We start from the raw sequence: 13,276 nt of genomic DNA on the forward strand, positions 1-13,276 counted from the left end.
TTCACAAAATACAATGTTTTTAAAAAGTGCACAGAAGAAAAAAAATATTCCGCTTTGGGTGTATTTGGGTTATTTACCTGTCAAGAGCTGAGATGAGCTAGCATTAGTAATGTTTATGGCAGACGGGCAACTTTTGACACATTTTGAAGCATTCAAGTTGCATTTGAGTTGGAAAAGGTTCAATCTGATTTGACCCACAGTTTGATTCCTGTGATCCCCCAAACCACGATGGATGCTGCATTGGATGGCAAAACTCAAGCAAACTGTGATCATGATGATAATGATCATTTCAGTAGCCTACTTTGACTGGTACAGATCTGTTTGTACGCAGGTAAAGGTGAAAACAACACAATTGGCTGTACAGAGACAACTGATCAGCAGCCTTATGTGATGCCACCAGAGTCATATGCTAACAGAAGCTTTTTTTGGAGAGGGTAGATTTTATATTGATTGTGTAAAAAAATTACAACAAAAGATTAAAAAAATAAACTGACGTGTTCTGTATGTACAGATAGATTTTCATATTAAATAAGTGCTGAAACTGTGAAAATGTTTATCTCAGTTAAGTTAAAAAAATATTAAGAGGAAGACCACTGATTTTGAAAATAAGATCTTAAAATGTAGGGATCAATGCCTTTGTTGCTAAAACAACTGATAATGGGGGACAGTTTTCATAACCCGCACTGCGCATGCGGGACATAACGACAATCTCGCAGATAGGAAGTGTGAACAGTGTTGCCAGATTGGGCGGGTTTCCGCCCAATTGAGCTTTTGAATCCCTGGGGCAGGAAAAACGTAGCTTTGTGCTGCTTTTCACATCATTCGGCGGGTTTCTAAAAGTATTTATAGGAACATTATATCAAAATAGTTATGGTGGGTAAGAAACGTACAAACTTACACATATCAATAAAATGTGCCCTTGCACTTATATCGTTAGTTTATTTTGAAACGTAGAGAATCTGTCAAACCCGACATCAGTCAGTGATAGTCATTGGTTAATCAAGTGCCCCTGTAACCTATGTTGGTTAATGTCAATTGTAAACGACCCTAATAGGGTTACACTGAGGTGCATGCCCTAATGTCCTTTACTTTTAAGTTTCGACTTGATGTTGAGAGACAGCATCATGATGAAGAGGGGAAATACAGAAAGGAATGGGAGGCTGATCCGGAGCTAAAGGCGTGGATTGCCCCTGTCCCAGAGGATGACTCGAAAGCTTGTTGCAAGTATTGTAATAAAGAAATCCGAGCGCAACTTCATAATTTAAAAGAACATGGCTCCGCATTCTTAATCATAGGGTTTAAGAGGGGTTGAGATTTGGACTGTTTGTTATTGAGGTGTGTGGGTTTTACGTTGTGTCTGGGCTGGAAACTGTCAGTCATATCTGGCAACCCTGAGTGTGAGCAGCATTTTCCGCCATCTAACTTCATCACGGGACTTCACCACAAAGCTCCATGCAATCTGCATATGTGTTAAAACAACACTTCTGTGTGTCGCACAGTTTAATAGGTGTTCGGTTTAAAGGCCAAATTGACTTGACTGTCCTCTCCCCAAAGCTGCGGCTGTGCTGTCCCTTTAACTGAAGGGGTCGCGGCCTATCCTCCGCTCGATCATTAGGGTCCATTCAATAATAATAAGACAACATTTGGGGAACGGGGGCTTTTATTGTCGCATCTGATTTTTTCGCTCAGCGGACCCGGATGCGAGGGGCAGACAGCAGCCAGATGGGTTCACCACTGTCGGGGACACGACTGAGAGCGCAGAAGTGACTTCCTATGGCTGAGCCCCTTGCTGATTGTTTTGGTTTCATATTGTCCGGAGCAGCAGCAGCAGCAGCAGCAGCAGTAGGAGGAGGAGGAGGAGGAGGCAGCTCGCAGCCAAAACATGCTCCTTTCCCCGCAGAGTTTCGTGATATTTACGCGCTTCCGTCCAGACCGAGTCACTCTGGTTTAAATAGCTCACTGCTTCCGTCTTCCTTTGTTTTTTTCTTCTTCTGATCTGCTGATAAATGAAAATACATCAGCAGAGCTGTGGACCTGAGGTACCGATGGGGCAGTGAGTTATGGCCGCGAAGGAGGACGTGTACGCCAAAGTGACACCGCGGAGACATCGCCAGAACCGGCCCAACACCGTCAAACATGGCTCTACTTTGGACGTGCTGCTGTCGATGGGCTTCCCCAGGACCAGGGCGTGAGTGCACAGCTGCTCTGTCACAACACTCTCACTCTCACACACACCGTTACAACTAGGCTGAACCAGGCAGCATCCACTAATTCTGGTATCCTGGTGAAAAGTTTCCCTTGTATTCATCTCTACATGTTTATATGTCTCGTCATCTCTGGTGCTGATGCTTTTTGGTTCTTGCGTGTGCATGTTATTAACTGATGGCTCTGGGATCCTTCATAATGGCTCCGTTTGGTCTACAGTTAAAAATAAAACTGGTAATTTTGAATTGTAGACATCTGAAAACGTAAGCATTTGGATTTGGTTGTTTCATAGTTACAGTTTTTTTGTTCTACTACACAGGTGAAAAAAAATAAATGTTAATGTCATAGTGATTATATGATACAGAAAATGCAGAACTTTTTTGCCCTTCATAAGGCCAGTAGAAAAATTCAATTGTGGGGCCCATTTCCAGTTAATCCCATCACTTGATAGCCACCTTTAACACTGATAACTTCTCTTTTAAATTCTCTGAATGCAATTGGCCCAACTTAAATTCTAATGGCATAATAAAGCTGAGTAAAAATAACAGAAAAGCAACTAATATTCTTACTGTTCTAAAATAATATTAAATATTTCAATATTCCAGTTCTAACTAGGCTGAACCAACCGTCAACCAATAAATCTAATATTCTGGTGAAAACTTTCCTTTATATTCATCTCCACATTTCTATACATCTAAGCCTCTTTGGTGGTGATGATCTTCGGCTCTAGTGTGTCCATGTTGTTAACTCATGCCCATGGGGTCTTCCATAATGACCCTGTTTATACTCAAGTGTTTGCTTAACAGTCTCCAACCTGATTTTTCCCTCGGCAGGGGAAAGATGCATAAAATCTTCATTAACAATATTAATTTTAGATTAATTTGTCGACATATGCATTTGTACATAGTAGCTTCTTCATACATAAACAGGTCAATTTTGTTGTGTTTATAATGTAGTGTTGAATTGACTACAAAATGCACACAGAATAAGCTAAAAGCATCTGAAATGCAAAGTATGTTTAAGTTTTTCCACTTTTTGCCCTGTGCAAAAGAAGAACCCAGAGCCAGACAATGATTCCATGAGAGTCCATGCAGAATCTAATTTGGGGGCCTGATTCAACCAACAACCAGACACTATTAACATTTATCATTTTCAAACTGTCCTTTTACATATACATAGTAAATAGTAGTTTTTTTTTTTCTTTTGCTTGATCTCATATAAGACTGTGCTTGGGGCAGAATGAGACTCACAGGATGGTAATCTGGAGTGAAATACCACAGATTCACAGTACGAACACAAAAATCTAAAACAAAAATGTATAATATGATTTCATTGCTCAACAAAAACCTTGTGTTTTACACATTATTAATAATAAAGTGTTTTAACATTCCCTGGCTGAAATGAGCATCCTCTGTAGGGTGGCCGGGCACTCCCTTAGAGATAGGGTGAGGAGCTCGGCCATCCGGGAGGGGCTCGGAGTAGAGCTGCTGCTCCTCCACATCAAGAGGAGCCAGTTGAGGTGGCTCGGGCATCTATACCGGATGCCTCCTGGACGCCTTCCTCGGGAGGTGTTCCAGGCACGTCCCACCGGGAGGAGGACCAGGGGATGGCCCAGGATACGCTGGAGGGACTATGTCTCTCGGCTGACCTGAGGAGCTGGAGGAGGTGTCTGGGGAGAGGGATGTCTGGGCGTCTCTGCTGAATGCGCTGCCCCCGCGACTAAGCGGAAGACGACAAGTACGAGTACGAGTGTTTTAACATATTATTATTATTATTAATAAGAGTGATGGGCAGCGCTCCTTTAATTTCCACAAAATGAATGTCTGTGTTTCTAGGATCCTTCTTTCCGCCAGCTGACTTACATTATGCAGAGAACAAGATGTTCTCATCAAAAGGACTTTAACAACTGTAAAAGACGTATGATGGAAAAGTTCAGCTGTTAGAATGTTACTCCTTAAAAACCTTGATTGGACATTTTACATCTTGCGTTAGATGAGTATTCCCTAAGATAAAATGTTTTAAAGAGAGAATTTTAAATGAATTTTGAACATACAGAGTACAGATCATACGATGGAGTCGGGAAGAAGGGGTTAAGTTTGTTTGACTAATTTGTAAAACAGTTGCGTGCATAAAATCTGATTCTAACATGGAAATGAGCAGCATAAATGATGAAAGTAGTATTATCGAACTATGACATTCAACATCAACTTTAAAGATTATGAAGTCTTTGTATGACCACAGCTAGAACATGTTGCAGTTGAATGTTTAAATGTTAAATACATTAAGAAGTATAAAACTTGAAATGTTCTCATTTAGAAACTGTTCAAACTAATTTAAAAGTAGATTCTTTCTTGATAAACTTTTGGGATCTATGTTCTGTGAGAACTGAAGTGCTCTTATGGGAGCCCTGCTGGCCTAATCAGTGGCTTAGCTTGCTTATTCCTCGGGCTGGCTTTGGAAGAATCATGGATTGCTCATTGTAGTCTGAGAAAGGCTTTACGCTGTCTCTTTCAGTGAATACCTGATCTCATGAGTATTTCCTGCTTGTCCCCATCAATCCTTCGTTTCATTCATCCTTTAACCAAAGAGGTTGCCATGAAACAAGCATTATTGATTCCAGACAGTGGTCTGTAGATTAGGTAATAATATAAAAAAAGTTGTCTACGTGTTTCTTATGGTTTTTAACAAAGTCTTTGCAGTTTGTAATTATTAGATGTGTGCAGAAATAGATAAATCAATTGAAGCAGTATTGTGAATCAAGTATAAATAAAGAAACAACATTATTGGTTATAATACATTAGCTTTTTTTACACCTTGTCTAACCTTGCCAGTTTTGTATTGCCAAATAATAAATAGGTATAAAATCACAAGCGTAAAACATTTCTTTTTAATCTCTTTGCTTCCTCTCCCTGTGCAGTGTCTTCCATGTCACAGGAGGTGTTATTAATGTGTCCCTTTTCAGTGTAAGTACTGTCAGGAACTCCCACATAAATTATTAACCTACCATGTTAAAACTATCCCATCCCACCCGAGGCCTTTTATGTACATGGCCATGAATTGTCTCCCAGGTATCAAATAAATAATTCCCCATGCTTGCACAGAGTGCTGCGATTAGATTCTGTTTGGCTTTGTCAAAATAAGGGCTGGAATTTTAGCAGCCACTCTTTAACAATGAGCCCAAAAGTGGTGAATAGCCTATTCTTTTAACTAGGCGGACCCATTAGCTTCTGAAAACATAAAAGAAACCACAAAAAAAAAACGCTTTTATGTTTTTAACCCAAGTTGGAAAGTTTATCTTTCTGTTCTGCTTAAAGGGCCATCGATTCAAAAAGTGAGTGACTGAGATTGGTGATTTTGCACAAAAACATTAATTCTCCTTGACACCCCATTCACTCTAATTTAACAATTGATCTCTGTCACAAATTGTTGTTGAAAATTAGCGTGCACTAGTGAACAGTCTGGCTGCGACTCAGGTGAAGATGACTAATAGGAAAGTTAAGCAACAAATCTGTTATTGTAGTTGCAAAAACTGAAACAAAAATGAAAGAATTAGAGGTCCTTTTTCTGCCCCAGGCAGCAAATAGAACAACCCTCGTATACAGCATGCTCAACAGTTATTCAGAAACAGAATCAGCTTTATTGCCAAGTTCGTACATACAAACAAGGAATTTGACTCCGGTACACTTTGCTCTTTGGTTTTGTTTTTGTATTACAGAATATACATATTTACAATGTACAATATACACATATATACATATATTGGTACCCTAGGTAAAGATGTGCACAAACGGCTTTAAATAAATAGCTTGAATGAAGTTCTCGGGGTCCCACCCAAGGTTGCTGCGATTCTCTGCAGCTCTTTGACAATGAGTCATTTAGGCTTTTTTTCCTTTCTTCTCATTAGCCTCATAGCATACTCAACAAAGTCATATTTGAATGTTCTAGGAAAACAAATTTTTTTTTTTCTCTATGCACATTGTGTTTTTTAATTGATATTGTAACAGTAAGCCAAAATATGACATAGGCAGTTATGCTGCGAGGCTATTGCTATCCTCTTCACTGTGGATTGTGGTAAGAAATGGGTCCTCGCACAGCCTAGAGACCAGTGGCTAAAATAAGTGTGTTTCGGTGTCACACTCTCACACCACAGGGAAGCAGGAAGTCCTGGGCTAGGTATTTAAAGTTCTGAGGTCAACAAACCTCTACCTGACTAAAATGGTGTGGTGTCTTGTCTTTCCCATCGCGAAGAGTGGCTAAAACAAATATGCCTCTTGGTCACATCAAATAGATCCACTTAAAAAAGTAAAGTATAAAGTACTAAAATGATTTAGTTAGTTTTACATTTATTATGGGTCCAAATAATTGCAATATTCATACATAATTTCATCCCTTACTGTGTAATTATGGTCAAAATTATGATTAGATGTTTCTAACATATTCAATGTCAGATTATTCTACTTTAATAAAATTCTAATTTGTTTGAAGGCTTTAATGTATCTTCACCAAAGGTGCCAACAGGTACGGTATATCAGCAGTAAAATACAGTATGCATTTTTTGAAATTACTGTTTTAACCAAGGATTACTACACTTATCTCTAAGACATTCAGAGATAAATTGCTGAATGTTGTTATTACTGTGTACTGTGTATTTGTCTATTTATCTATTATATTTCTAACGTCTTTATTACTCACAATGTGAGAATAAACTCACAAAATAAACACCCAGCTTTTCATTTTTTCTACTCTATTCCTCAGTGCTGGTGGAAGAGGAATAAGAAATGAAAGGGAAATAAGCTATCCATCACTGTTACATGGAACAAAAGCTTATTGTGTTCGGGTGTTTGTTTTCAGGCGGCGGGGAGCGTGAATCATGGACACACACACACACACACACACACACACAAACACACACATACCAAAAGAAACGAACCCTCTGTTTTAATCGGGGGATTTCTTTTTTTTTTTTTTGCTGATTCATCCAGGAATTGACCTGAGGATTCAGCAAACTGAGCCCGGGTGAATGTGGAACAGCACGAAACTCACACCTCAAGCAGTGTGTTGCTGTCGATTTTGTAGTTCAAATTTAGTAAAACATTGAAGAAATGGGTTTAAGTAGGAGTATTTCTAAAAAGACTATATTAAATAGTGAGTTGCTAGTGTATCCTACAGGGCTTAAAAAGTTCCTCAAAAGTCTCTAGTTATACGAGCTCATTTATTTAGATTTTGAGCACAAGTCCTTCCACATTCTGAAGACTGTTTTTACATTGGGTCTGTTCTTCTGCTGTAATAATATCTGAAGAAGCATATTGGATATTGTTAAAATAGCTGGGCTTACGGAAAGAATAAAACAACTTGCATAGGAAAAACTAAAATCCAAAATCCACCTGAAGTCTCCACCTGCTGTATAGCTAAACAAATGAGCAAGGGTCGGGATCAAATTAAGCTAATTTTATTTATATTGTAAGGAAGGGAATTGATGAATAAAGACAAGCAAGGATGTGCTGAGTTGTGATAATCATTCTTATCATCAGTCACAGATGTAAAACCTACCTTCACCTGAGCAGCTGTAAATTGGGCTGAATGAAAAATAATGATGTAAAATATGGTCAGATGCCTGCTGGTTCGCTTTGGTTAGCCACTTTGAGACGAAGGTGGAAGTTTTGAGTTAGCAGGAAGCCAATAAGAAACAAATATAAAGATAAGTACAATTATAAAGTCCAGACAGGCATTAAAATAATTGGTTTTACTCTTCCTGGAACTATGAACACTTTGGCAGGACAGAAACAAGACATTTTCTACTGGGGAAAGATTTCACATCTGTGTTGACTTTTCACTTTCTCTCCTTGGTCAGAGGGCTGATTGTACAGCTGTAGGTTTAGTTTAAGGAGAATGGATTCTTGTTGGATGAATGTGCTAAGGATTGTCTGATGGGGGGGCAAAAACAGGTACTGCCCATTCTAAGTGATATGATTTTTATCAAATGTTATTTGTCCTTTAGGTTTTTTATGCCCTTCAGTCTTACATGTTATGTTCATTGGCATTAGGACATTGGTATTGTCTTACAGAAACTGATAAGTTAGCTTTGTGAACAGCTTGTCGTGCAAGTGGATTATGTGGACAGTAGCTCTCAGAAAGTGTTCCTATCACTGATAAAATTCCAGGTTACGGAGACTTAATATATTGAAATCCATCAAAAATAATTTCCACCTTTAAAGTGACATATGTCCTGTATGATCCAATTTGACTACAAATCTAAGATCCTAGGGGCAGAAGTTTACAAACAATATAATACTTTGTATGTACCTTTTTTAATGTATCTTTTAATTTAACATCAGCATTCAGTCTTCTTAAGTACAAACCTAGCATCAATTGCAGTGAATCTAATGAATTTATAATGATGTTCAGCTGCTCCAGTAGGTCTTTTCTTATATATTTACCCATTAGATTCCTGTATCTTTGCAGTGAGGTTGCAGAGGATAGATAGTATCTTGAAGGTATATGTATAAAAATCTTTATCATTAACCATATTTATATTTACATACAATTAAAACCAGATATATGTACACTGTATAAGAAGACACATAACCTGTTTTTCTCACTGTCTGACATGAACTCTGGAAAAACTATTGGAGTTTAGGTCAGTTAGGGTTAACAATATTATTTATGTTTGCTAAATGCCAGAATAAGGTTTTGTTTAGTTAATAAAAAAAAAAAAACCTTAAATATTGAAATTTATGGGAGCAGCACGTGGCATAGCAGTAGAGCTCACAACCCATGTACAGATGCTTCACTTTGACGCAGCTGTCCCAGGTTTGTGTCCCAGCCCCAGCAATCTGAGCTGAATGTCTCTCCCCACCTTGCAAGCACACAGCTTTTCAGCTCGGCCCACAAATGGTCTCTGGGTCTAGACCTAAGCCGTGCGATGGCCGCTTCAAAACATTGACTTCCTTGTCCTTTAGCCACTTTGTAACTAATTTTGTTGTGTGTTTCCATTTGAAAGACCCATTTTTGCCCAAGCTTTAACTTCCTGGCTGTTGTCTTGAGATTTTGTCCCAATATTTCTATACAGTGTTCTTTTGTCGTAATGCCATGTATTCTGTGAAATGGACCAGTACCTTCTGGAATAAAATACCCCCACAACATGATACTGCCACCCCTGTACTTCAAATTTGGGATTGTGTTCTCAGGCTTGCAAGGTTCCCCCCTTTTTGTTCTCCAGATGCAACACTGGCCATCATAGCCAAACATGTTTATTTGAGTTAAATTAGACCAAAGAATATGTCTCCAGGATGTAGGTATTTTGTCCGTGATTGTATTTGCAAACTATAATCTGGCATTTGGAGTAATAATGTCTTCCCTCTCTGAGTGGCCCTACCAGCCATGTCTACACAGCACTTGTTTCGCTGTGGATAACGACACTCTCTTACTGGCTTTGCCAACAATGTCTTTTTACTTTTTTCTGCATTTGATGCACACATTTCACCCCAAAGCATGTTTCTCTCAGGAAACAGCATCTGCAGTATGTTCTTCATGGATGGCATGATGACTGGACACTCTGTATGCTTGCATATCACTGGAAACAGGAAATGTTTTGACCTATATAATGTCAAACAGTAAAGTTATGTGTCCTTTGATTCAGTGTATGTAAATGCCTGCTTTCAACTGTAAACACTTATGAAACCAGGCTATTGCACATTTGTTAGATTTGTTTTTAAGTTGAATTGTATGTCACATTAAAGGTGGGAATGTTTCAAATTATTTTTAACAATTAAAAACCTGGAATTTAACTAGGGGCTTGAATACTTTTTTGAAGAGCCATAGCACATTCTTCTAATGGTTAAAAATGAGCTCAAAGTTTTATCAGCATCGATATTTTTTTAATTTTTATGTTTTTATTTTCTTAGATTTTACTGAAACAGTCTCTTGTGCGTCATGTTTTCCAACGACTCCTCAACATCAAAGCCAGCGTGGTTTCTGAGCAGTGGCGCATATAGCTGCAATGAGATTATATGTGTGAAAAATACACCTGTGAAATCTTTTTACAAGTGTAAGAGGAAGTTAGACTGCATTCTGAGTGCAGTACATTGTTCCCCATACCTAGATAATTTTCATAATCCCTTCCCTAACCAGAAGGCTACCTTTGTACCGCATGCAAAATAACATGACGTGAAATTATTTGAAACATACGAAAAGCTCAGACAGACTTCTGCATGGATGTGACTGGATTAGCGTCAATGCGTGCAAACTAAAGCAAACTCTAAGCCTGAGTCTAAGACAGCCAAAAGGAAGTCGCTCATTTCCGGAAGTGGCTTGTGACTTTTTACAGAGCACTCTGTTGAGATGGTAGTTTAAGAGAGGCTGAACCAGATTAAGCATAAAATGCGGTCATACTGAATCATGAGGTTTTGTACTCACTCAGCTGTCATGATTTTTCCTCCTTAAATGAATGTTACATCTTGCAAAAATTTGCACTTTTCTAAAAAGACAAATATTAAATCTTCCAAAAATCCTAACGTTAAGGTTTAGGACTTGTGTAACCTCATGATATACAACTTTAACTGACCTGTGTAACCTCTACACTTAATTTGAGGGCTTAAGTAATGCCAGACGTTCTTGACTTTCTGTCTTAAGGTGACATGCATGCGACTGCCAACCAATCATGGCTGCCACTCCCAAACACTTGCTTTTTTTCTGTGCCATGGATGGAACGTAGTGGAGATTTTGAGTGGTGCCTCATGATTTTGGCACCGGGTCTCAAGTATTCACAGTGAATCATTTGCTCTATGCGCACTTTAACTTGTTTTACTGATGTTAGAGAGCCCCAAATACAGCATTCTAAAACTGTGTGCTTCTTTTTAAGCTGGAAAATATGTGAAGAAAACAAATTCTTCCAGTTCTCAACTTTATTTGCGTCAATATCTAACTTGCTCTGTCTGACCTGGTGGATCTCCCATCTATATCATTAGAATAAATGATGTTAAGTCAAGACATTAGCTGTCCACATATACTTTTGTTTGAGTTGTGCTGCTTTGTTAGCTGAAAGAAAAAGAATGATTATACAGCACCAAAGCAGGCTTGTCTGTGAATTAAATATGAATCCAACCCCTGGAGAAAATTAGCCTAACTTACCACAAATGTGTCAAAACATCACAAGTCTGGCTATGAACAAATTAATGTGGCTACTCATACTACGGAAGTAATACTTTATAATGCAAAGTAGCTAAGGCGTGTTTGTACATGTCCTACAATTTATGGCAATAAACATGCCATTAATTCTCAATTACATAGTACATTTACATTTATAGTACATTTACGTTTTTGTGTCACGCAGCTGAAAGCGACAGTGGCAGATGTGTGGATTTCTTTCACCAAATAGTCCAACAAAAACTACTGTGGTGTCATTTTTTTTCCAGATTTACAGGTATAATGCTTAAATGTTTTGATTTCTTTATGTCACTGGATACCTCTAGTTAATCTAGATTATGTGTAATCTGCTTGTAAATATCTGCGAATATTCATTTCAAATGCTACATGTTTTGTTGTGATGGAAAATGTCAATAACACTTCCTGCAGACTCACAACACCCCCTTGATCTCTCTAAGCCCTGACAATCCAAGGTCCACATTGGTTCATGTATGCAGTTGTTTCGGGTTTTTGCGTGCACCAAGGAAAGCCAGGCTGTCTTCTTTCCCAGTTAATGCTTGTGCAAAGAACATTCCAACCCTACAATTCAACTTCTAAATGTAGTTTGAGTTTATGATTGGGGTTTATGATTCAAGGTTAGGTTCAGGGCCAAGGTTAAAGTCAGATTTAGTGTTTCTTGAGCATAAGGAAATATGTCAGTGAATTTGTTGTCTGGAATAGGTCCTCCAACTGACAATGGGAGGATGTGAAAATGGTGGCTATGGTCAGATACTTCTCAAAAAGTTGTTAACTGTTGCAACAAACTCAAAATTTTGTAACATCTTAAAATGCTGACTGTTTCAGCTTTATAAATTTAAAACACAAACATAAAGGTTGCACTGTTTGGGACAACTAACGTGCTGCAGCTTAGAGGCAGCTTCAGGTTGGCTTCTGTTAGCTAGTTACAGCAATAAACCTAACTTAGATCTCACCTTTTTATCATTCACGTTTACATAAGATTAACAAACCAGTTTGAAAAAGCTTAATAAATTGGAAGGGAATTTTGGACCATTTTTTTGGAAACAAGCTAATAGCTAGCTGAGCTTATTGTGTTAATGCTTGAGTTAGCATAAATGTTCTAGCAGTTGCTAGTTATTTCACATAAAGCTGTAGTAGCATAAATGGTAGAATTGCAAGCCTAAATAGCCTACATAGGAACTGCGTAAAGTATTTTTTATCGCCATGTGTGTAATTAAAAGCACAATTTTTTGATTAGACAAATTATAAATTGCCTCCCTTTTTCTTTTTGTGTATCTAGAGACCTGGCACCTTTTTCTTTTAAAACTAATAGAAAGATTGTTTTAAATTAAACAATCTGAATTCATGCCGACAAGGCTTAACTAAAAGTGAATAACTACAACGTGTACTAAAAATAATAGAAATATATATATATATATATATATATATATATATATATATATACAAATATAATATTTTGTCTGTAAATAAGTAGATACAATGAAATTATTGGGCTGTTTATTAATTATTATTTTCTAACCACTTTATTCTAGTGATCAGACTTGTAACTAATCAAACGAAACGGATCAGGGGAACCATGTCATTGGTGTAGGCTAAATAGTTGTGGGTATAGCGGACATGCTGGTGCAAGCAGACTATATTTTTCCAGCTGATGGAAGCCCTCCTTTGGGTGCAGTTGAGTGTCAGGCGGCAAACTGAGCTCCCAGCATTGCTGGTGTGATAAGTATTTGGAGCTGTATGTTTGACGTCGGCTTATAAACAGGAAATGTTTCGCTGGTGGAATTGAGTCAGGGAGGGGCCCTTGGGAGCAGCTAGCTGCAAATGTACTAGCGTTTGTTTGTATTTGCATGCGATTTAGTTTGTTGTTTCAGCTATTCTTTTATGGCCAATTTGGCTGCATGAAAAGCAG

At 38.2% G+C, this 13,276-nt stretch overlaps 1 protein-coding gene across 1 annotated transcript in view; it reads left to right on the top strand.

Moving 5' to 3' along the window:
• Window positions 1-1,380: 1,380 nt before the first annotated feature.
• The window catches only part of ubash3ba (ubiquitin associated and SH3 domain containing Ba), a 29,461-nt gene continuing 17,565 nt past the window's right edge, over window positions 1,381-13,276 (top strand). The window contains exon 1 of the mRNA XM_047379809.1: window positions 1,381-2,188. Coding sequence (XP_047235765.1) covers window positions 2,061-2,188 — 128 coding nt within the window. The 5' untranslated portion in view covers window positions 1,381-2,060. The remainder of the gene's footprint in view (window positions 2,189-13,276) is intronic.

The sequence above is a fragment of the Girardinichthys multiradiatus genome, chromosome 11, assembly GCF_021462225.1.
Source record: "Girardinichthys multiradiatus isolate DD_20200921_A chromosome 11, DD_fGirMul_XY1, whole genome shotgun sequence".
Classification (NCBI taxonomy): domain Eukaryota; kingdom Metazoa; phylum Chordata; class Actinopteri; order Cyprinodontiformes; family Goodeidae; genus Girardinichthys; species Girardinichthys multiradiatus.